This window comes from Orcinus orca, chromosome 13, assembly GCF_937001465.1.
Source record: "Orcinus orca chromosome 13, mOrcOrc1.1, whole genome shotgun sequence".
Classification (NCBI taxonomy): Eukaryota; Metazoa; Chordata; class Mammalia; order Artiodactyla; family Delphinidae; genus Orcinus; species Orcinus orca.
In genome coordinates, this window is record NC_064571.1 from 70,005,359 (window position 1) to 70,032,214 (window position 26,856).

General features: G+C 38.3%; 1 protein-coding gene across 6 annotated transcripts in view; it reads right to left on the bottom strand.

The window, feature by feature from the left end:
- The window catches only part of BABAM2 (BRISC and BRCA1 A complex member 2), a 446,047-nt gene that overhangs the window by 300,634 nt on the left and 118,557 nt on the right, over positions 1-26,856 (bottom strand). For all 6 annotated transcript variants that reach the window (XM_033425181.2, XM_033425184.2, XM_004268165.4 and 3 more), the window contains one exon: positions 6,829-7,023. In XM_033425181.2, coding sequence (XP_033281072.1) covers positions 6,829-7,023 — 195 coding nt within the window. The remainder of the gene's footprint in view (positions 1-6,828; positions 7,024-26,856) is intronic.

Genomic DNA, 26,856 nt, shown 5'->3' on the forward strand with positions numbered 1-26,856 from the left:
AGGTTTTACCCATTGAGAAAACTTATAATGTACCTTTATTTTGATATGTTGTAGCAAAACAGTATATATAATTTTAACACCTATAGCTTACATTGTGACATTCATTGAAATTAAAATTCTAATCTTAATAACTCTGTTCAAAGAAGTAGCAGGAGGAAGATCTTTGTGGTAATCTGTATCTTGATTGCAGTGGTAGTTACAGGAAATTACTCATGTGATAAAATGGCATACACATACATTGTACCAATGTCAATCTCTTGGTTATGTAAAAAATAACCACTGGGAGAAACCAGGTTAGGGTATACAAGGCCTCTCTGTACTATTTTGCAACTTCTTGTGAATCTATAACTAATTAATATATCTTTTAAAATTAAATATTTTAATATATCTTTTAAAAATGATTCTGATCATGCAGGTACATTAGAATTGTTCATTCTGAACAGGTAAGCTTGCATCCCAATGTATCATCTATTTTCTCCCAACTAAAAAAAAAATTGGTGTTTACTAAAAACTATAAAACCAGCATAGACTAAGAATACAATCTCCAAAACTCTACTTACTAAAGGAGATGGACAAAGCAATACGAGAGATGACTTCATAAAAAGACCATGGTAAAGAATTAATAAAGAGTTTGTGTTGGTTTTTTGTTTGTTTGTTTTTTTAATGTTTACTTTCAAATGTGCACTTGCTGAAATCCTCTAACTGGAAATTGAGGAGGAAAAAGAAGAGTGTCTGCAGTGGTGTGGAGGCAGCACTGTATTTCAAATTAATATGCTTGTCAGAAGGCTGACAAGAGATCAGAGCCCTCTCCCTCTTTCTACTACATGGTTTTTAAATTTTTCCTTTTGCCAGCTGACAGTAAAATGGAAGAGGCATTTTTTTAAAGCAGGTTTTTAAAAGCCTCTTACTTTTAGAGCAGAAATGGAAGGTTAAGAACGTAAACACATGTTCCAGAAAGAAAAACTCCGTGATGCAAAGACGAAAACAAAAAGTCACCATCCTCTCAAATGAACACAGGATGTTGTAATCCAAAGGTATTCAATAATTATGCACAGTCTTGGATTCATTACAGAAAATATTTATCAGATGGACTAGTGGAATCAGGAGAATCAAAATACATGGATTCACATTTAGCCCAGGAAGAACAAATTGACTCATAATATTTTATTTAGAGAATATATTAATTTTCATATTTTATTTCCTATATCAATTTTTTTCATATTAAAATGTCCTCTTGCTTCAATAGTCCAAAAAGACATAATAGATATGATTTACTAATCAGTAAAACAGTCATATGTATGCTTATAATTCTTGTCCCCCACGTATGCTATGCCTCTAAGTTTTTCTGCAACCATATAACCCCCTGACCTCCTCTTCCTATAGTGCTGTCTACGTCCACCTTCCTTGAGGACCTAGGTCAGTTCTGGCTCATCAGTGAAGACTTTCCTTAGTCACTCCGTTTCTCAGTGATTGGCTCTTCTTCTGAATTCATGTACAGGCAGTCCATTCCATCTGAGATAATCTGTTCAGCATTGCTATTTCATTTTTTACAAATATGTGTTGAGACTTAACTGGATTCTAACACCTTCAAGAGCAAAAGCCAGGACTGCTTTTTTTTACTCAAACTAGCATAGCAGACTTTCCATATCAGTCCTATACCAGCTTAGCCCTACTAAATTATATCTTATAGGTATGGTGCAGCATTCCAGTGCATATAACTATAAAAATAATTTTAAATATTGATTCTGTAGTTCTTCATATATCTTTTCAAGCTCTGTGTTATCAGAAAAACTGAAAAGCATGCCTTTCAATAACCTAATAAAACAATGAAACGGGGTCAAAGGAGAAGCCCTGTGACATTCCACAAACACCTGATGGCTGACAAAAGGTATAGCCAATCTTTTATGTGGAGCTCTTCCATAGATTCAGACAACTAAGAAAGGAGCCCACAGTCAGTAGAATACTAAGGGAGAACAACTGAATGTTTTACTGAAAATTAGATAATCTAAGTCAATAATATTCACCTTCCTTAAAAGGATAAAGTAAGTTTGCCATGACTGTTTCTTAGTTACCCAGCTGTTGTTCCAACTGACTATTGCATTCTTATTTAAATGTATGCAAATCATCCACCTAAAGACCTGAGTGTAATTTCTTTCAAAAATCTCCAGAATGTTTTTGCTTTCTACAATCCCTAGGACCTTTCTGCTTCCCCATAATTTCTCAAAGATAACATCTCTGAAGCACATCAGCCAGTTTCTTCAGTGCCCTGAAACAGTCCCCCGCTAGAGCCTCCAGAAGGAACGCAGCCTGGACGATAATTTGATTTTAGTCCAGGGAGACCCATTTCGGACTTCTGACCACCAGAACTGTAAGATAATAAATTTGTGTTGTTTTAAGCTACCAAGTTTGTGGCAATTTGTTACAGCAGCAATAGGAAACTATTACAGTCCCTGATTCAAAAAATCTTGGCTCAAAACCAAACTGCTTTCTTTCTGCTAGGGTCCCGTGTTTGTCACCCAAATTCTTGGTCTGGATTTGTATTCCATTAGCAAGCTGTCCTTTAACATATTCCTGAACCAGCATGCCATGCTCAAATGTGTTTCATCCTGCAAGACTCACCTTTATGCCCTGTTTCTAGACCAGGAACTAATTCACATGCCTATATTTTTACTTCTAGAGTCTCGGCTCCTGCTTCCACTGGGCCCTCCCTAGGGCTGGTCAGCTGCAAGCTTAACCTCTAATTGTCCACCTTGCCTTGTTACAGGATTCTCAGTTTCTTTACTTCCCCTAAGTCCATAATCATTGCCCTAATGCTTACAAATTACTCAACAGTATATATCAAAATAAACTGGGGCAAATGGAGCAGCAGTAGGTTTAAAGAATGGAGAATCAATAACATTAAATGAGAAGTTTTAAATATACTATAAATTCAAACTACCTAGCTATTTTAAATGAATTTAAACTTCTACACTCAGAAGAACTATATCTCAAGTATTAGCTGAGCCAACGAACATAATTTTAAAAATTCTTAGATCAGAAATGGTACCATAAAACTGGATATACCTAAATTCAGTCTTAATATTAAAAGGGGGAATTAGGAGGGAAGGAAAATCCTAAAAACTAAAGACCAATTAGCTTGACAGTGATTCCAATCATGTCTTTAAAGGAATCTATCGGCACTAAAGACAACACAGACAGGTTCACCAAGAAGTCATGTCAAATTAACCTAACACCTCTTTTGAGAGGACAACTAAGTTGATTTTTTAATAAGAAAAATGTTGGGATTAGAGGATACACTAAGTTTACTAAAGTTTTCCTTACTATCCACACGAACAGATTAAAGTTTCAAAACAATAGTTTAAAGCATTGAACTCTGCACTACTGGTAGAAATGTAAAATGGTGCGTCCATTATGGAAAACAGTGCAGAGATTCCACAAAAAAAATTAAAAATAGAATTAGCAATATGATCCAGCAATCCTACTCTGGGGGATATATTCAAAAGAATTCAAAGCAAGATCTTTGTACATACCCATGTGTAGTCAGCATTATTCACAATAGCCAAGAGATGAAAGCAATGCAAATGTCCACTGATGGATGAATGGATAAACAAAATGTGGCATATGCATGCAATGGAATACCAGGCAGTCTTAAAAAGGACAGAAATCCTGTCACATGCTACGACATGGATGAACCGATGAACCTCAAAGACATTATGCTAAGCGAAATAAGCCAATCACAAAAAGACAAATGCTGTTCGACTGCACTTATATGAGGTCTCCAAAGGAGTCAAAAATCATAGAAACAGGAAGTAGAAAGGTAGCTGCCAAGGGCTGGAGGGAAGAGGAATTAGCATTTAAATTGGTAGACTTTCAGTTTTACAAGATGCAAAAGCTCTAGAGATCTATTGCACAACAACGTGAACATACTTAACACTACTAAACTGTGTACTTACAGATGGTTGACGGTAAATTTCATTTTGTCTTTTACCACAGTAAAATAAGCAAAATAAATTTACAAAATAACAAAAAAACCTTGAACTGAACACAAGATGATTTGTAACAAGGGTTAATTTTAGTCCTACTAATTCAAAGGCATTAATCATGTATAAAACCTTGGAAAACATGTCCTTTGAGAAAGAGCTGAAGAACAAAAGGGGAAAGGTATATTTAACCTCAGAAAAGAAAGACTAAGTGAAGTCTAAAAGAATTAACACAGAGAAGGGAACCTAAACTTATTCTGTGCTTAAATAAACTAGAGTTTATTAATTAATTCATTGAACAAATGTTTACGGAATGTAAACAATATGGCAGGCACTGTTCTAGGCGTTTACTATATTACCAGTGAATGGAACAAAGATCTTGGCCTTGGTGGAATTTTACATTCCGCTGGGGAGAGACAAACAAACAATAAACATAATAAGTGTGGTAGGCTCCCAGTGATCTCTGGTATTCACACTCTTATGTAATACCTCCCCTGCGCGTAGACTGGACTTAACAAGCAGAATACATCAAAATTGATGAGATGTCACTTCTGAGATTAGGTTATGAAGACTGTGACTTCTGTCTTGCTCACATACTCACTCCTGCTTACTCGCTCTGGTGAAGCCAGCTGCCATTTTATGAGCTGCCCTGTGGAGAGGCCCTAAGAAGAGGCAAGGAACTGAGGGCAGCCTCCAGCCAACAGGCAGCACTATACTGAGATGCTCAGGTCAACAGCCCACAGGGACTTGAACGGTACCAAGAAATACATGAATGAACTTAGAATGGATCCCTCTCCAGTTGAGCCTTGAGTGACTACAGCCCTGGCCAGTACCTTGAGTGCAGCCTGTGAGAGACCCTCAAACAGAGGGACTACACAGATTCCTGGCAAACAAAATTTATGATAATAAATGCCATTGCTTTAAGCCACTAAATTCTGGTATGATTATTTTATGCGGCAACATATAACTAATACAACATGTTAATTATATAGTTTGTTAAAAAGAGATGCAAAAAAAAATGTAGAGTAGGGTCAGGGTCGGGGGAGGGTGTACAAGTTACAATTTTAAGAAGAGATGTTAGAAAGACCTGCACATGAATGTTTATACAGCATTATTCATAACAGTCAAAAAGCAGAAACAACCCAAATGCCCATCAGTTGGTGAATGGATATGTGGTATGCCCATCAAATGGACTATTACTTAGCCACAAAAAGAAATGAAGTACTGACACATGCTACAGCATGGATGAACCTCACACATATTATGTAAGGTAAAAGAAGCCAGTCATAAAAGACCACACATTGTGATTCCACCACAGGTATACCTCATTTTATTGTGCTTCGTTTTACTGCCCTTCTCAGATATTCCATTTTTTATAAATTGGAGGTTTGTAAACCTTCTGTGTTGTTAGACAATATTTGGCATTTTTTAAGCAATAAAGTACTTTTTAATTAAGGTATGTACATTGTTTTTTATAGAAATAATGCTATTGCACACTTAATAGACTACACTATGTGTAGTGTAAACATAACTTTTATATGCATTAGGAAACCAAAAAATTCGTGTAACTCACTTTATTGTGATATTTGCTTATTTGCAATACTTCCCAAGTATGCCTGTGCATGAATGTTCAGAAAAGAAAATCTATACAAACAGAAACTAGTTTAGTGGTTGCCTGAGGCTGGGGGTGGGAATAGGATTAACTATAAATGGGCATGAGGGATATTATTGGGGTGATGGAACCACTCGAAAACTGGATTGATGGTGGTTGCTCAACTTGGCAAATTTATTAAAAACCATTAAACTTTACACTTAAAACAGGTTAATTTATGGTATCAAAATTATACCCAAAAAAAGTTGTTTAAAAAGAATGGGGGGGGCTTCCCTGGTGGCGCAGTGGTTGCGAGTCTGCCTGCCGATGCAGGGGACACGGGTTCGTGCCCCGGTCCGGGAAGATCCCACATGCCACGGAGCAGCTAGGCCCGTGAGCCATGGCCGTTGAGCCTGCGCGTCCGGAGCCTGTGCTCCGCAACGGAAGAGGCCACAACAGTGAGAGGCCCGCGTACCGCAAAAAAAAAAAGAAAAAAAAAAAAAGAATGGGGGTATTAATATAGGCATTGCTGAGAACATAACACATGTGTAAAAACATTAAGGAGGAAGGATATTAGCCTTGTGAATATCCAGGGGAACTATGCCAGACAACGGGAAAGCTATGCAAAGACCCTAGGGCAGGAGCATATCTTGTGTGTCTGCAGCACAGCAAGGGTGCTAGAGAGGCTGGAGCTGATGATTTTTAGACAGGAAAGTGGGAGACGAAGAGAGAGAAGGAATGATGGATGGAGGATGGTGGTGACAGGAATCACGTAGAGCTTTTTTACACCTCTAGAAAGACTGCGGCTTTTACTATGAGAGAAGAAGAGAGGGATATGACAGTGCTGGGCAAAGGAGTGATACACTCTGCCTTGCATTTTTAAAGGATCATACAATGTAAAGAAATTATAAAAGGATCCATATAAGCTGGCTACCTCCAGAGTTACCGACCCCTCTCATCTGACTGGGATACTATATACTGTCTCATAATTCAGAGTTTTGAAAAGACATTAATGTTTATCTGGTTTCTCAAGGATATCGCCTGGGAAGTTTGTAAAATTTGGAGTCTCACATCCACAGCCGCAGATATTCAGAAGTCAGGGGCTGCGGATGTGAGACTGAGAAAGTACACGGGCAACCTAAATCATGTTTACCTAAGGAAATGGCCAGGATTTATTATTAATGAATGTCTGAATTGATTATTTTATTCTATTACAGATAAAGTGACCTTTTTTCTCCCATTCTCAAAAAACCTTACCCAGCTGTTTTTTTTCCCAGCATAAATTTCCATGTTCTCTCCATACTGCGGCTCTTCCAGTAACGTCTGGTATTCAAACATGAGGCGGGAACTCTCACGGAGGCGGCTGCATTGAAATTGGTGATATTGTTGCACAAGTTCCTTCACCACAAGTAAGAGACATTCAGGATTTGATGGATTCCAGGAGGCAAGGTTCTGCAGAAGCCAAAAATAAAAGACCAGTAACAAATGCATTTTCACACAAATCCAGTATCATATTAGCACATCAATATAGAGAAAAAGAATAATGAAAATCTAAGAGAAACAGACTACTCTTTTTTTTACTGAAGTATAGTTGATTTACAATGTTGTGTTAGTTTCTGCTGTACAGCAAAGGAATTCAGCTAAACATATATGTATATATAATCTTTTTCATATTCTTTTCCATATGGTTTATTACAGGATGTTGAATATAGTTCCCTGTGCTACACAGTAGGATTGTTGCTTATCTATTTTATATATATATATATAATATATATAAAATATATATCTGCTAATCCCAAACTTCTAATTTATCCCTCTCCCACCCCCTTCTCCCTTTGTTAACCATAAGTTTGTTTTCTACGTTTGTGAGTCTGTTTCTGTTTTGTAAATAAGTTTCTTTGTATCATATTTTAGATTCCACATGTGATATCACATGGTATTTGTCTTTCTCTTTCTGATTTACTTCACTTAGTATGATAATCTCTAAGTCAAGCCATGTAGCTGCAAATGGCATTATTTCATTCTCCTTTATGGCTGAGTAGTATTCCATTGTATACATGTACCACATCTACTTTAGCCATTCATCTGCCAACAGACACTTAGGCTGCTTCCATGTCTCGGCTATTGTAAATAGTGCTGCTATGAACACTGGGGTGCGTTTATCTTTTCAAATTAGAGTTTTCTCTGGATATATGCCCAGGTGTGGGATTGCTGAATTATATGGCAACTCTATTTTTAGTGTTTTTAAGGAACCTCCATACTGTTTTCCATAGTGGCTGAACCAATTTACATTCCCACCAACAGTCTAATAGGGAAACAGACTACTCTTAATTTATGATAAACTCAGAGCTGAAGTTAGAAGGGTCTTTTGGGCTTGGTGATTTTTCCTGCCTTCTAAAAATTCTTGCAGAAAATCAAGAAGAATTCCACCGTGGGTAGGCAGAAATAGTAATGTGTAAAGTAGGGTAGTAACAAAACAAGAAACCTAAACATCCTAGAAGACCATAATTTTAGCCCTGGAAGACTGAATTTGTTTCACAGTCTTTCATAATTTTAATTTTTTTCCCTCTGCACCTAAATTCAGCATTAAAAGCTAATGTCATTCAACTCAGATCCACAGACCATGTGCATCTGTAATTCCAGACATAAATAAATGCTCTGTAAACATTAGCACCCCACAGAAATATAAGCACAATGGTGGTGGTTCAGCCTGAAAAAGACAGGAATGGAGTAGAGATGAGGGAAAATACAATTAGGAAATGCAAAGTTCAAAGAAAAAGAAGGGAATGGCTCTGATAGCTTATGACCAGGAAAGGAGCTGGGAAAGATCTGGTAAGTATATAGTAGCTGTTAAGCTCTCATTCATTCAACAAATACTTATCAAGTACCTATTCTGTATCAGCCACTGTTCTAGGCAGTGACAGGAACAAGCCAAGTCCTTGCTAAAGGAGCTTACATTTTTGTGGGCCAAAATAAATAATAAACAATATCAGATGGTAATAAATGCTACCGAGAAAAATAAAGCATGCATCCCTGAAAAGTGATGAAGGAAGGGCTTCAAAAGGGAAGTGATCAGCTGGGTCAAATGGTGTTAAGAGTAACATGAAGCTTGGCAATTGACTGCTGGGTCTATTGACACAGGTCAATAGTTTGCTCAGCAACTGCTACTGTGGTGAAACAGAAGCTTGACTGTGGAGGTTTAAAGATAGGATGAGTAGAAAGAAACTGCAGACAGCTGATAGAGACAATTCAAACTGGTAACCAGAGGCAGATGCGGGGTCAAGAAAAAGTTGTGCTCAGATGTTTACAGCTTGATGGAATATCCCCATAGAGGGGGGAACGTGCTGATGTAAAGGGAGGTGGGGCAAGGTTCCACCAGAGAGGATAACGATTAGGGAGGTAGGGATGCGATCTCCAAGAGGGTTGCCCTAGCAATGAGCACAGGGAGTCCATCCGTAGGTACAGGAGAAGAGGCCAGCTTAGGAGTACACATGCAGGCAGGCTGCCCTAAGTGCTGATAAGAGCTCGTGGTGGTTCTCTACTGGGAGCTTACGTTTTCTCCTTAAAATAAGGTCATCAGCTGAGAGTGAGGAAGAAGGAGGGGATATGGGAAGTTTAAGAAGAAGGCGTGAAATAGTCATTTAGAGCAATATACAATAAATGAACTGGGGAAATGGGGGAGGAATAAATGGACTGGGGAAATGGAGGAGGCGTTCCAATTAGCACCAAAAGCCCCACTGAGCTTGAGGTATGACTCTTTTTTTTTTTGCGGTACGCGGGCCTCTCACCGTTGTGGCCTCTCCCGGTGCGGAGCACAGGCTCCGGACACGCAGGCTCAGCAACCATGGCTCACGGGCCCAGCTGCTCTGCGGCATGTGGGACCTTCCCGGACCGGGGCACGAACCCGCGTCCCCTGCATCAGCAGGCGGACTCCCAACCACTGCGCCACCAGGAAAGCCCTAGAGGTATGAGTTTTAAGTGAGACCAATTAGCATAAATTCCCTTGCCTGGGTGCAATGTGGAGTGGGAGGAATCTGGATTTAACAAAGGTTGGGATTTTGACAGGTAAGTACAAAAGAAAGAGGGGCAAGAGGTCTTAGAGGGTTTGCAAAAGAATGATCATAATTATGGACCACTGACGTTAAGCCAGGAAAAAGCAAAGTAAGTTCGTAAGGGAAGTGAGAGTTAGTGAAAAGGTGGTAGGACCCATGGTCCTGGTGAGCTGGAAGAATTGTTGGAGTTGAGATGCTAAAAAGAGGAAAGACACAAGGCGTGGTCAGAGAATGGGATGTTTGCAGCTGAGATGATGGAGGTGATCTACAGCGGTACTGATGAGGCCCTGGCTGAGCGTGTGCCTGGCGAGGAGGTGAAGGAAGGACGAGACCACCAGAGGAAAGGAAGTCAGGGACTGAGAGGCCTGCGTGTTGGAAGGAGCATGTGTATGAATATTAAATCACCTGGAGTCACGGCAAGAGCAATAGTGCTGAGAAAATGACAGTGAGCCATGTGCTAAAATCTTGAAAGAATGTCTCTAGATAACAACAAGGAGGGGGTGGTGGGTCCCATTGCCTGAGGGCCTGAGTTTCAAGGCTGGGGGTGGGGTCAGGGAAAAGGGAATGACGTTTCCTTGGCAGCAGCACTGAGGAGCATGAACACCTACCACCCCTCCAAGTTCAGTGATACAAGAGTTGAGAGAGAAATCAGCTACAATTCGCTTGAGAACATGCAGGGAAAGACAGAATCTCAGGGTAGAGGGTCTGAATGCTCAGGCTTTAGAGTGGTGGTCATCAATCTTCAAACTGGAATCACCTAGAAATACTAATGCTTGGGCCCTACGCCCACCTCCAGACTCTGGTTTAACTGAGTTAATCTGGAGTACATCTTGGGTAATGGGGTTGGTTTGTTTGTTTTTTAAAGCTCCCCAGGTGATTCAACATGTAGCAAAGGTTGAGAACCACTGACTTAGAAGAAAAAGGGGTAGAGAAGTTAAGGATATCAGGGACTTTACTGATAACAGACCAGGTCAATACCCCAAAACACCCAATCTCCAGAAATCTAGAAATTTAGCACCTATAAAGGAAAACAGCAATACATTACGAATGTTCAACAGGTAGTAATTATATAGCTTGCTGAGTACTATAGAAGTTCTAAGAACTTTTCGTATATTCAAGTTAATCCTTATGACAACCTATGTTATATTATTATACCATTTTATAGGTGAGGAAACTGAGGCCAAAAGTAGTTTGGTATCTCATCCAAGGTCACAGAGCTATTAAACAATAAAACTAGGTTTCAAACGTAAGCAATTTGACTCCAAGTCCCTGCCTAAGCACCACAGCAGAGGTTCTTACACATTTTAGTCTCAGGAACCTTTTACACTCTTAACAAGTATTGAGGACCCCAAGGAGCTTCTATATATATGAATTATATGGGTTAAATTTACTATATTAAAAATGAAAACTGAGAAATTTTTTAATATTTATTAATTCATTTTAAAATAACGATCCTACTACATGTTAACATAAAAACATTTTTTAATGAAAAAACTGTATTTTCCCAAAAACTCATGAAACGCATGGCATTGTTTCATATTCTTGCAAATCTCTTTAATGTCTGGTTTAATTAAAGAGCTGGATTCTCATATGTGCTTTTACATTCAGTGTTGCAATATGTTGTTTTGGCTGAAGTATATGAAGAGAATCCAACCTCATTCAAATATGTACTTTGAAAAAAGAGGAGTATTTTAATAGCCTTTTCAAATAATTCTGGATCTTCTTCTTTGATACTACACCAAAACTCAACAAGTGGCAGTTTCTTAAAGGTTAGTTGCAAGGTGGAATCTAAAACTACTTTTTTTTCTTTTCCATTATGGTTTATTACAGGATATTGAATGTAGTTCCCTGTGTTATACAGTAGGATAAAACTATATTAATAAACACTTCATACTTTTACCCTAAATTCCATTTGTCTATCCTATACTTTAAATGAAGCTTTTACTCGTGTATGACTTTGTATCATGCATTGATCATTTAGAAAATACTGATTCACTGAGTTATACAGATCTTCCAAATGTTGACACATTCATTAATATCATGATCAATCTCACCAGAAAAGTCTTCTACCAAAAGAAAACAAACAAAAGGTAAAGAAATGCATCCTTTAAAAGGATGGTAATTACTTTGCTCCACTGCGAGGGTTGATTTAGGGACTAAATGACAATGGAGACACCACTAAACTTATAGGAAAGATAGGTCTTAAGGGATATCCAAATGAAGATTGATGAACAGAGGAAAAAGTAAGAGCTTCAGCAACCTACATTGAAGGACAGAGGGCCCTTGCTATGAAGTGATTGGACAGAAAGAGTACGAAGTCCTCACAGGCAAACCTCTGGACGTCAAGAGCCTGAGGTCCTTTGGGGCTACTCAAGACCACAGAAGGATATAACAACACAGTATAGAACTTAAAGTGATCATTATATAGCTGGCTATGCATTTCCTTCAGAGATCATCATTAAACACTGATAAATAGGAAAAATATACAATCTTCCATTTCCTGGTCAAGTATTCCTTTCAAGTCCTTGTTCCAGTACAAAAAGAAAAAGCTTTAGCTGCCTCAATTTAAACTCTTAATTCTATCATTTCTCTTTAGCTATTTGACAAGTTACAAGCTTACATCCACAAATTTTTTTTAAATTATGAAAGCATATAAGCTGGCAAACACCTCTTACCAATTTGAATTCATTTCAAGTGATTCAATCTAATTGTTAAATGCATAGTAAAGACATGCCAAGCAGTCCCTTTCCATTAAATACAACCTCCCAATACATGCAAATGCATTTGACCTCTTTGGCCATTCAATGCAGACTTCACTGGGAAATGATTTAGCTGAAAAACATTCCCATCAAGGGAAGCAGAGACATGCTTACAGTGATAAAAATTCCTCTACTACTGCTACTTGACCACTTTTACATATTAAGTAATTTGTGCTTTGAACTACTTGGCCTAAAAGGCGAGAACCCTGAAGATATACAAGATTTTTGGGATCGCTTCCTAAGACTAAAGCATATTTTAAAAACAAGTCTAACAATGCAGGATATTGGGGTTTTCCACTCTCTTGAGTAGGAGATAAAGAAAAATACTCAAAGCTTCCTCAAGGAAAGGGTGAGAGAGCATAAATTAAGAGGCCTCTTTATGAAAAGAAGAAAAATAAGTTTCTCTCTCTGTGCACAAAGTTCTTATTCTGCTTATTTTTGGTAATACATGAAAGAGGAAATCTGAAATGTGGATGGTCAAGAAGAATAGGCACAGGACACATAATATACTAACATAGAAAAGAGTAATGAAAATGCATTAGGAGAAAGTGATATAATATGATAAAAGAGACAAAAGCAAAAGAATTAACTACTATTATGAAACTTTATTCATTCTCACCAGACACCTATGAAGCAGTTCAGGGAAGGTTATCACAGCAGTGCTTTTTCCAAGACTGGTTAACTAGAGAGGTTTAATAACTCTGAGGATACTCAAGTGTAGAACCGAGAGTGTAGAATGTAAACCTGACAACCTTCCCCCGTTCAGGTCACTAGAATATCCGTTTCTAACCAAAGAATTGGCATCTGCCTCTTTGTAGTCACAACCTGTCTCCCATCTAGCGATAATTCTTTTGTTTGTTTGTTTGTTTGTTTGTTTCAGTACACGGGCCTCTCACTGCTGTGGCCTCTCCCGTTGTGGAGCACGGTCTCCGGACGCGCAGGCTCAGTGGCAGTGGCTCACCGGCCTAGCCACTCCGCGGCATGTGGGATCTTCCCGGACCAGGGCACGAACCCGTGTCCCCTGCATCGGCAGGCGGACTCTCAACCACTGCGCCACCAGGGAAGCCCTAGCGATAATTCTTGATTCCTCACTTTGGCTCCCTGTCCAGGTTGCCTGACTTGAGGGATGTTCCTGTTCATGTGACCCTCAACCTTCCCACATCTCTCTCATCAATACACTCCATCACGCACATTATACTCCCAAATCAATGGCCCCGCAGATTTGAAAAAGCACAACCAATCCTCAGCTCCTTATGTGAGCAACATAGCAAAGGATAACTTTTTCAGAAGCCTAACTCACTTCACCCACAAATCACATCTCACTTATTCAAAACAAGGCTTCTCAGCCATACTGAAGCAAATTCATTCACACTGACACCAATATATGAAAAAAGCTGGGAAACAATGTACTAGGTTCACAGCGCTAGGGAGATGAACAAGGGAAATAAGCAAATGAGCAAATGAGCCCTGGGACCATCACTGCCTAATAATGAAGGGGAAAAAAATCTTCTAAGGGAAAAAATTTTTCTTTTAAAAAATAAAGCTTCTAATAAAAATTTTCAATCAATAAAAGGATAAAGTACAGGCATAAATTAGAAATACTTCTTTAAAATTGTCTGAAACTTCTTACTATAAAATTTCACACAACTCTCTAGCATTGTGTACAACATAGAATATTGTACTATATAGCACTAAGTAGGCCTTCTACCTATACCACTCCAAGAGTTAAGACAGCAGAAGGACTTAGAAAGAACATTTTTTTTACAGTCAGTTAATTTACCATGTAAAATTGAAAGTTGCTAAGATAGTAAATCTTAAAAGTTCTCATCACAAGAAAAAGAAAGCTGTAACTCTGTGTGGTGATGAAAGTTAAATTTATTGTGGTATTCATTTCATAATTCATATACATACCAAATCAAAATGTTGTATACCTAAAACTAATACAATATTATATGTCAATTACATCTCAATAAAAAGTTTAAAAATATATGAAAAGTATGTAACCTTATTAATAAGCAAAGAAATGTGATTTTCCTGATTTCTTCTTTTTCATAAACTAATATTTCATTGAAATAGAAATATATACATGGTAAAAGTAACAGCATTTTTTTCCAATAGCATAAAAGAGTATAAAGAATAAAGGTAAATCTCCCTCCCAACCTATACTATCAGATCTCCTTCCACCACTCTCCAAGAAGACTACTCTTATCCCCCAGAGGGAGCCACACTGGGACTCCGTAAAGTACCAATGTTTGGCCCTTCTTGGGTATTCCTACATATGAGCTCTGGCTGTGCTCACTCGGAGCTTCCTCCTCTCCTCTTTGAAGTTCCATGATCTGCTTCCCATGGTTCAACTGGCTCCCTTGGATCAGGTCTTAGTTTGAACTCATTAGCCTGACTTTTACTCCAAGACAGGGCCTCATTCCCACAAGTTGTTTCTTGTTCCCCTGGGACTTACTAATTTGGCCTGCCACTCACCCAGCATTCCCCACAAGAGAAGAAAATCACGCAATAATTATTAGAAACAAAATTTACATCTTAAATTAGCCAAGTTCTTTCTGTAAACAAATAACTAATGCTGGTGAGGATGCAGTTTAACAGACGCTTTACACATGAGAGCACAGACTGGTACAAGCATTTTATATATATGATTTTTTTAGGAAGATTTTTTTCCTATACACACACACACACACACACACACACACACACACACACACACACACTACCATGTGTAAAACTGATAACTAGTGGGAACCTGCTGTATAGCACAAAGAGCTCAGCTCAGTGCTCTGTGATGACCTAAATGGGTGGGATGGGGTCAGAGGAGGCCCAAGAGGGAGGGGATAGATGTATACATATAGCTGATTCACTTCATTGTACAGCAGAAAACAATGTAACACTGCAAAGCAACTATACTCCAATTAAAAAAAAGAAAAAGGAATCTTAAATATGTTCATTCTCAAAACCTCAATTACCCCTAGAAATCCTATTTATCAAGAGTCTTAAAAATGTTCATTCTCAAAATCTCAATACCCTTAGAAATCCTATTTCTGGGAATCTATCTAAGAAAACAACAAAAATAAGGGGGAAAAAATCTTCATAGACAAAAAAATATACTTTGAGTCATTTATAATATCATAAAATTGCAAATAACCTAAAAAGCCTGATAATAAGAAACAGTTGAAAAACTGTTATAGTCATTCAAAGGAATAATATACAGCCAATATGTTCACAAATACTATGTAACAGCATAGGAAATGCTTTCATTAAAATATTAAATGAAGACAGATATAAAACTATATATACATTATGATCACAACTTTTGACTACCGCTACCCCTCCAACCCTCCACAGCAAAACCCATCTATCCACAGAAAAATTACTATAAAAAATGTTAACAACTGATGTCTATAGTTGGGAGCTTTTTAGAAGAGTTTTTCTTTTTCCTTCTTCCTAATTTTCTATATTTTCCAAATTTTCTGAGTATGTGTCTACAGATATGTATGTATATGTGTATATGTGCACATGCAAAAACATGCATATACCATAATGGAAAAAAGATAAATTTTAAATAAAATAGCATACTTCAGACATTTCGTTTCAACCTGCTTCTCAATCTCGAAGTTAAAGAAATTTCACTTGCCATCTACATATTTTATGAGACTTCAATCATCTCTTCTGATCAACTAAAAGTTAGTTCCACAGCCTTCTGGAGAATAAATCTTTCTAAATAAATACTGTTCAAGTAACCTTGAACCTGGTGTTTCTTAAGTTCCAAGCCTCACAGAACATTTCCAGAAAGCTAATGCAATATGCTATAATGTAACAGTCACAGTTGTAGGAATGTATTCTTCTCTCAACCAAAACTCTTTTGTATTACACTCCTGGAGTGGAAAGTCTCAGGAAATGACCAATTGACATCTTACATTTCTAACAGCACTGTAACTGAACAGCATGAATTTTTAAGATGTCACTTCATCCAGAGAATACAAAAGATAACAAAAATAATAAATTTTCTATTTGGTCTGTTTTTAAGAGAACCAAGTATTATCAGAAATGAATGTCTATACTATACATTAGAACAGTGTTGAGTGTTTATAACTCCTCTAATATAGCATATGAAATAACTTAAGTGAAATTACTTTAAACATTTTTTCATACTTTCTTAAAATATACCAACTTCTTAACTTCTTCAAGTAGAGTTAACATAACATAAATTTGGGAGTGGGTGAGAGGAAAGTTGGATTAAGAGAAACTAACTTTGGGACTATACAGAGCAAGTCTGTTTCCTTTTCCATATAACTTCCCTTCATATATTTATAGTCATGTAGCTAACAAAAAAGACAACACAGCACCCCCAATCATATCCCTTATAGTTATAATTAACTGTTAGTTAATGTTTTGGCATTTTATATTTGAGAAGAGTCAACTATTTAAAACAAAATGGGGCATGTGGAAGGGGAAAGAACATCATAGTTGTATTCTGCTCTAATACAATTTGTAGAGTACTCACAGAAATAAATATTGGTACAGCAAAAATTTAATTAGGGTAGTTTTATAATCCTCAGTGGCTTTATTTTCAAATATTCTAATAATTCTCTTCATTCTTGTAAGCAGAGCTGATTGAGTCTGAGATGTGAGAATGTTGCCATGTTCTTTGAAGTTGTTGTTAATTACAGTCTTGAAAACTCAGTGGCTTCTTGGAAGCACAGAAGCTAATTAGAAAGAGATGCAAATCTGTGACATCCAAATGAATAGCTAAGAAGACAACCAATATAAGGCCACTTCTGGGATTAATACGGGCTAGTAAAAGCATTACTAAAAGTACAGTTAAGTTAAATTCTCACACTTACTTAAGAACTATGTCTGACCAGTAAACTGAATGTATTCTGGTAAAATGTGGCAATTTGCAGCCTGTGTTCAGTGGCTGCTACTGAAGTAATGTGAGTAGAAGGCACTCCGACCTCTTAACCTGTTTTAACCAGGACGCCTCTGCCATTCTGCTTTTGGTTTTGGTTTGGTTGGGTTGGGTTGGGTTGGGTTTGGGTTTGGGTTTTGTTGAAGTTTTACCTAAGATGTCATTTAGAAAAAAAAAAATTATTTTTTGGAAAAATGGGGCTAGTCTAAAAAGTAGTGAATACTTCTCTGAAATCTTATGCTTCTTTTACCCTTCCTATTTGTGACCATCTTCATCTTGACCATGGATGCCCTCCTAGGAGCAATCCAGAATTATAAAATGGCCTGGAGGACCTTCAAGATGTGCTGAAGAAAAGTATTTTCTCTAGTTTTTAAGACTATAGTCCCAAGTCACCAAATTAGTCTATGTATACAGCTCATGCTTGGAGTAAAAGGGATTTATCTCCTTAAATCATACATATCTTGACAATAAGCAAAGTGGAACTGCCATCTTCTCAAAAAAATCTAGTCTGTTTGGGGCCAGTCATGGCAGCTTTTGCTGTGGTTCTGCCCCTGCTTTCTCTAGCGCTCTCCAAGGTTCTGACCTCCCTCTCAACCAACTTCCCGGGATTTTTTTTTTTCTTTTTTTTTTTTAACCTTTTTGTGATCTAGGCTTTTCTAAACAGTCTTTTTTATTGTCTTGCAGGAAGAAAAAAATACAGCAGTTCATTCCCTGGCTTACAATCAATCAAAATACACAAATAGCTTAGTTTATGAAAAATTACTTTCCCACATGATTAGAACCAACAGGCTCATAAGGAAGAAAAAGCAAAATAAAAAATTCTAAATCTGAATTTTTTGAAATGCCATTCAGTAGGCAGCCTCACCGACAGTTGCTAGGTAAGCGAAACTTCCAATTAACAGAGGAATTCTGGGGAATCTTCAAATATCTACCAAGAGAGGACCTACTGGTGCATCACACCAGAATTTCTCTACCATCCCAATTTTGTGCTAGGGTGACAGACTCATTGGAACTGACATACTTGTTCGCTTTCTTGCACAGTCAACCATGCTTTTCATCTAAATATACAAAAGTATCTAAAAATTATAGCTTTGGCTCCATTTTAAAAACTCAAAAAACTGTAATATCCCTTCTTGTCCATCAGAAGTTGCTCTACAGATTACCTGTCAGCTCCTCTAAAAAGAAAGTGATCAGCATGCAGCCTCACGACATGCTGAACTACCACTTCAAATAGGTCTCTAGGATCACCCCAGCACATTTTCTAAGTTCTGTTTCTTTCTTTGGAATTAGGGGTGGAGAGACGGAAGCAAGGAGGGAGGTGGGAGGGAGCAGAGGAAGAAAGGAATCTCAAACCACATATCTTGACCCAGCCTTCCTTGTTTATTAAGAGGAAGAAGAGAGTAAAGAGCAGATTCTTTTCTATCTTGAAACCCACCTCCCCAAGTGAAACATACTTGAAAGAGTACCCTTCCCAGAGCCTTTACTAGCCTTTCTTCTCTTAACAGTACAACCACTTAGAGAATAGGGATGGTATCTTTTCCAAAATGTGTATAAAAGAACTAAGACTGGAAACACTAAAATCACTGAGCACTGAATTTAATAACAACTAAATCCACTCTATTTCTTCCCTAAGATGTTGTCTTCGTCCACACAACTTTAAGGTGCTATCTTTCAAATACAAAATCAAATCTATTTGGGGCCAAAATGCTCAAGTTTTATACCTACTGTTTCTCAAAAAAAGTACGAATAAATAATATTATTAAGTTCAATTTTGGATAAAATGCCAGTGTAGACTAAAATTTGATTAATGAACCCTAAACATTAGAAATCCTTCTGTCTGGCCAACAAAGTGTTTTAAAGAAATTTAAATTCCTTTAAGTTGTGCATGCATCCAGTTTACCAAGACCCCAACAATTACTAAAAAAAAAAAAAATCCTTCTGTGACCTAAGATTGGCTGTGGCTCTGAAATGAAAGTTACTATTTACCTGAGACACTGATGCCACACACCTTCTCAATCAAGGCTACTCAGACTCTGAGAATAAAAGGCAACATTGCAATGGCAGAAAGGAAATTAGCAAATATGATTTCCAACTTAATTCAAATTGTTTTTCCTGGGGATGCATTTAAATTGTCCAGGTTGCTCGAATATCATCCAGGGATGTGATTTTGAAGGAAACAGCTTGTTACTGGTTTTCCTGGCTGTACTACAAGAAACAACAGTGTGAGCTTATTTTAAGTTAAAGTGTGCTTCTGTGTTTCTTTACAAGAAATTAACTGCAATCATTTAGTTAAAGCAAACACTTTGTTAGGGTTTCACTTTTCATTAGAAAATGTCTTCAGGAGTCTTTTAAACTTAGAAAATTAAGAATCCCATCTGCACAGAGATTTTAAGCTTGGAGCAAATTATTTAAATCATGGCAAAAGATGATTGAAGTGATCCTCTGTTGGCATTGAGTGTTTTATAGCCATAGGTGAGTAATAGCATCACAGGAGTCCTATCCATTCTCCCCTATCAAGACAACTTCTTTCTGCCTCAGTCAGGACCAGACCTCAGGGTAGATTCTCATTTCTTTCCAACTAATCACAAAGATAATCACAAAAAGACCTATAGGAATGAGCAGTATGGAACAAGACAGAGAACAAACAGCTTCAACCAAGTTGTTATTTTTTAACCAAACACCTGCAAGCTCTGACCCCTGGTTTCTGACCCCTGCCCTAGATGACTTCCCTAGACCTGGCCCCTGGGCTGCAATGACTTACACTGTACAACTGCTTCTCCTCACCTTAGCTGAGCTCCCTGGACTTAATTCTAGGCCTGCAGTATTTGCCAGACCGTCTTCCTCTTAGCCAAAATCCCAGTCCTGGGCCTTCCTGGCCAGTGGGCTTAGAGCAACCAGTGTCCTAGTAATACAGTCTGTGTGTGAATGATCAGGGGAAACTCCAACTGAAAAGGAGGCTGCCTCAAGCTCTTCTTGTTGCCGCAGCCACAGGCAGCTGTAAGAGCAAGGAAGGAAAAGCCATGTAGACTAAAGGAACTAAAGGGGAACTAAAGGAAAAGACATCCGCTAAATGCAATACACTAGGTAGTAAGAGCTTTCAATGTCTTTATCCTTCCCCCTAAAAACTCTACCTCACCCTAGGTCCATATAATGTCCTTGGTCTAAACCCACATTTGTAGACATCTATTGTTTGATTTCCAACACCCATTTCCCTTCTGGTAACACAATCCCAAATGTCCTTTGGGAAACCACCCCTCCCCATTCTCAGGCATAGGTTTTGAGTAAGAACCTCCACTTCAAGCTCCACAGGTCCTGACTGCCTAACCCCATCAACATTTCCTACGCACCTAGGAAATTCAGCTACGTGCACATATCCAATCAAACCCAATGAGAAAAATGAAAGACGTCAGCTGGGACTTCTGAGAAATAAGTGTTCCTTCCTCCCATGATAGGAGAATACAAAGTCTGAATTGGAGTAACAATTTTATATTCACAAAGGAAGAGACTTGAGCCGCTGGGTGGTTATGGAGACTGAGAATAAAGTCAACACAGTGGAAGGTAGAGCAGAGAAGAAAAGAAATAGAAACTAGGTCCTTAAATGACATGATTGTAGCCACTGGACCAAGCCTTATCTGAAGCCCACCTCTGGTCTTTTAAGTTCTGTAAGCCAATGAACTCTCTCTATTGTTTAAGCCAGTTTGAATCACGTTTTCTGTCAGAAGAAGAAGAGTAAGGAGGAGAAGGAGAAGAAAGAAGAAATAAAAGAGTACTAGGGCTTCCCTGGTGGCACAGTGGTTGAGAGTCCGCCTGCCAATGCAGGGGACACGGGTTCGTGCCCCGGTCCGGGAGGATTCCACATGCCGCGGAGCGGCTGGGCCCGTGAGCCATGGCCTCTGAGCCTGCGCGTCCGGAGCCTGTGCTCCGCAACGGAAGAGGCCACAACAGTGAGAGGCCCGCGTACCGCAAAAAAAAAAAAGAGTACAAGACACAGAATAGAGGGAGACATGCATAAACTCATAACTATTTAAAAGCCCTTTAATCTAAAGTATAGATTTGACGTGGGTCCTTATGTTTTCTGCTAGAGAAAAAAGTTAGACAGCTTCTTACATTATCTGCAGGAAAATCTACAGAGGATTAATCTATTTCCACTAACCCAACAATGGTTAAAATCATCTCTCTTAAGGAAAAAGTAAATTAAAAGGAGGGAAGGGAGGGAGGGAGGAAGGAAGAGTCCAGCCCTATAAATATTACAACTCATTCAATACACTTTTAGTTAAAATGGATCTGAAATAGGTATCTGAGATGTTCCCCATCCCAGAGCTTTTCAAACACCAGTAAGGTAATTGATTCAGTGGGTAATAAAACGAGACTTCTGAAAAAGCCAATAGTCCCGTTGAAGGATGCAAAGGAGAAAAGTGAACAAGCGTTCCAGTCCAGATAAGGACACTTTGATTACTGGCACGTGTCTTGGGAAGGCACAACAAGCCGCAGCCCAGCCCTTCATTAGCACTGAGCTTAGAGAGGAGGTCTTCACTGGCTTCATGGTCCTGTAAACAGGAGATATTTTTACCTTTCCTCCACTTGAGTGAAACAATCAGCATGGACAAACTGTACTATGGCGTCTTATCAATGCTGGCTCCATGCCAAGCTTGAAGTGTGTAGCTTTGACTAGTAAACCTTTATATCTTTTGCACAAATTCTCTCTCTAGAGAGCGTGAAAATAGGCCCCCACAAAGCAGCCACAGTGACGGCCTCAAACCATTTGTCGACTTAGCAATACACAGTGATTACTCGGTTTCATGAATTTTCACTTCCTTAAACTCGCCCTCCCTCTCTAGCCCCCAAAGCCATTCCTCTCATCAGTTGTTTCAAAGCTGTGGTGCTCCTCACAGTCAACTAAACAAAAGCATCTATTTCAAATTGTGCCACCCACACAATCTTCCCTGGGTCTCAGTCAGGGTGAATAATCACAGATACAAACCCCTCTAGTGAAATGCCTCAAGAACCTTAACAATGCCCTTACACCCTAAGCCACCAATATCTATTACCATCAACACACTTTTATCAAACAGAATGGGGTTCTGTCTATCAATAAACACCACTTTTTAAAAAATTTTTCAATAGAGGGCTGTCAATATGCAATCTTCATTGACCACAGAAGCCTGATATCTTCCAGCAAGTATATGAAACCTTTTCTACCTACAGCTGTAGTTCCTATCCTGTCTATCATCAGAATAACTGTAGAAGTATCTTTCAAAAAGACAGATTCTCAGATCTTACACTCTGAGACACTGATTCAGTAAGCCTGGAGTGATACCCACTCCTTGGCCCTAGAGAATCTGTTTCGTGATTTTTGGAGTCATGTTCAGACATTCTGATAGCACCAGAAGTTTGATCAACTTTCCGACAAATTTTCTTATCATGATCAAAGACCCAAATAATTTCACATAAACTCATTAGGCTTTCATATAAGATCCACTGTTTAAATGATGGCTAAAGACTCCATCCACTAGAACTTTCCATTCAAGTTTCCCTGCATATTTCCCAGGAAGTAACAGAATGTGTCTCCAGACCTGTGACCTGCTTCTAACAATAATTAACACCTGAAATCCAGGGCTATCCATACCCTGAAAGAAAAAAATCTTCAACGATGGAGAGCCAAGATCACTCTTGTGAATTCCTATTTCTCCTACAGTAGTAGAATCTACTAAACTTGATCCCCTCATCTGCCTAGATCTATATCTTCCAGGCGGCTCCTCCTGGGATCCCATCATTCCTAATCCAATGTCATCTATGCCCCAGAAAAAAAACACCAAACAGCTTACCAAATGGTGTCATCATTCTTAAATTGGGAGTATTTATTTGTGTTTAATTTTAAATCACATCTTTCCTCCCAAATGCTTTTATGATGGTTCCATTTATATTAAGGAATTACAGAGGGGTTGCAAACTGGCAGCCTCAGCCTGCAGACATGCTTTCTCTGACCCACACAAAATTTTTATTTGAAAATCTTTAGACAAAACATATACACTTCAGCAGGTCACAATCACCACCAATTGTGGTGACTGTGACCTGCTATACACTGTGCTATACACTGATCTTTTTCACTCATTTGTATTACCTGGCTGGCTCCTTTAGGCATCTGAGTTTGCAACACCTGAATTAAGACTTTAGGGAATTTACCAAGATATTTTTTAGTTCCTTCCTTGCTTCCTTCACTTGTGGTAGATACATAAGGTGTTTCTTGGCATCACATAAGCAAAATGCAAAACGAATGGCTAAAGTTCCTCAGGCATTGAAAATTAAAGATAAAAAGAAAATTCTCCTATTCAATGCACACACTAATGTTCACGAAGAATGACTGTCTGGGTGATACAGTTCTTTCATATTATCTTCCCTCTATTAGGCTATAAACTGTCTGAGAACAGGGACAGTATCTTATTGATCTTTGCACAAGGGATGTAGTAGACATCATAGGCTATTCAACGTGGGCACTCAAATTATTTGCCAAACGAATGATCACTACTATTCAATTCATCATAAACTAAGTTAAATATATTAAAGGATCCGAAAATTTTCCAGGGTCAGTAAAGATACCGGCTTTTGCGAGTCAAGCTAATCCGCGGTTAAGGGCAGAAGTAGACAAAAGAAAATGGGACAGCAATTCTGAAAATACAATATTGCAATACGACTAATTACAGTCATCAATCATTAAAAGTTTGAACAGTCTGACAAATATTATCTTAAAAGCATTTTAAGATATCATATCTTTCCAAAAGCTAACACACTTAAAATAAGAATTTAAAAATTATTAAAAACAAAATCAAATTATCATGGCTCAACAGACAAGGTCCAAGGGGTACAAAATAGCACATTAAATCAGTTCCCCGTTCAAAAAACCTGCATGAGCTGCTGATCTTCCTGTTTTTCATAAACCTTATAATTGTGCTTCCAGAAAACTACCAAGCATCTGCCTCTATGTAGCTAATTCTTGTCATCTTGGAGCCCTCACAAGGAAATAGAGAGTGTACTGTGCCAGGATCACTATCTTCTCTAGCCAAAATCATTATGCTTCAGAGCCAATTTCCTCTTGGTAAATTTTGATCAAATTCCTTCAATTTGCAATTTCCTCAGTACTGGTAATGGCTGCACATGTCACAAGTCAGTACCTATGTGTTATGTGTTTAACAATATTCATTATAAATTTAACAGTAATATGTGCACATGTGCACACATGTAAACATATATCTATGTCTGCAGCCACACACATATATCCACGCATACTGGTTCCTATAAGTCTCTTTGCTTGGCTCTCTATGAACACCACAGTCACAAAGCCCATTTGGGCTTTCCTAATCCAGTGATAATTCTCTGGGAGTTAATATTACTTTGGAAATCTGCATTAATCAACTCTACTACGCAGCTACAACATCATGACAATCAAGCTTAATAATAATTCTGATGCTATAGACAGCCCCTTAAAAGCTTCTGAATCATCAAAAAAAGATCAAATTATGTTCTAGTTTTAGTGTAAAGGGTATTTTATCAAAAATCAATTATTTTAAAAGAATTGGTGATCTATATATAACTTGCACAGTAAATTTCTATGAGGCTGAATATCTGATTAACCAGTATACCTTATTTCCCAGTTATTACTGATAAAGCAGAACTTCTATAATTTTTATATATGACTCCTATCTTTAAAATGTACATATTTACATATATTATTAACAAGAATTGCAGACTAATCACACCATATTTTACAGCTATGATATATAATTCTTCAATCCTTTAAGTGCCAAACTGTTGACTCTCTAGTTGTTGTTATTCTTTCAAAATAAGCCATATTAAATATAATTCACCTTTCCTGATGAATCAAGGTCATTTTTATGACCTTGATATTACAGAGAGCATATTACACTGCCAGTATGTTTTTAAAAACAATGATATCATTAGAGGAGTTTTTTTTAGAGAAAAATGAATATTTTTAATTAATTTTTATTGGAGTATAGTTGCTTTACAATGTTGTGTTATTTTCTACTGTACAGCAAAATGAATCAGCTATACACATACATATATCCCCTCTTTTTTGGATTTCCTTCCCATTTAGGTCACCACAGTGCATCAAGTAGAGTTCCCTGTGGTATACAGTATATTCTCATTAGTTATCTATTTTATACACAGTATCAATAGTGTACATGTGTCAATCCCAGTCTCCCAATTCCTCCCACCCGTGCCTTCCCCCTTGGATCTATACATTTGTCCTCTACATCTGTGTCTCTATTTCTGCTTTGCAAATAAGATCTATACCATTTTTCTAGATTCCACATATATGCGTTAATATACGATATTTGTTTTTCTCTTTCTGACTTACTTCACTCTGTATGACAGTCTAGGTCCATCCACGTCTCTACAAATGACCCAATTTTGTTCATTTTTATGGCTGAGTATGGAGGTTCCTTAAAAAACTAAAAACAGAACTACCATATGACCTAGCAATCGCACTACTGGGCATATATCCAGAGAAAACCATAATTCAAAAAGACACATGCACTCCAATGTTCACGGCAGCTCTATTTACAATAGCCAGGACATGGAAACAACCTAAATGTCCATCAACAGAGGAATGGATAAAGATGTGGTACATATATACAGTGGATCACTAGAGGTTTTTAAGTGAATAGGCTATCCTTAAAGTGAATGAGTCCAGGATACTTTACCTTAATAATCCTTCTGTTGCTTTTGATAGTTCTTTTCTATCTACTATACAAACATTTGTCTCATTTTGCTATAACCAGTGTCACTGTAAATTTTAATCTTCAGTCATGCATTATTTACAATTATCTAAATAAAAACTAAAGATGCCTCTGTAGCTCATGTATACAATACAGCATGTAGTCCCTACCGAACCTCTTTTTTTGGGAGGGTGGGGGTTATTTTTGGTTTGTGACTACATACCAGGTGGTTGAAGGTGCACAAAATCTGGGACATATTTCCACCTACCAATTCATAGGAAATGCAGAGGAACATGTTAAACTGTGCCATGGGAATACAATCAACAGAATCTAGTCTGTGGCAATTTTATAAGACAAATAGCTCTGCTTCTTCAATCATAAATTGCAAATGGGGGAAAAAAGACAGAGAAAACTTACAAGTTAAAAGATATTTAAAAGACAAAACAGGAGCTTCCCTGGTGGCGCAGTGGTTGAGAGTCCGCCTGCCGATGCAGGGAACATGGGTTCGTGCCCCGGTCCGGGAAGATCCCACATGCCGCGGAGCGGCTGGGCCCGTGAGCCATGGCCGCTGAGCCTGCGCGTCGGGAGCCTGTGCTCCACAACGGGAGAGGCCACAACGGTGAGAGGCCCACGTACCGCAAAAAAACAAAGTTTGATAGGGCTTTCCTGGTGGCGCAGTGGTTGAGAGTCCGCCTGCCGATGCGAGGGACGCGGGTTCGTGCCCCGGTCCGGGAGGATCCCACATGCCGCGAAGCGGCTAGGCCCGTGAGCCATGGCTGCTGAGCCTGCGCGTACGGAGCCTGTGCTCCACAACAGGAGAG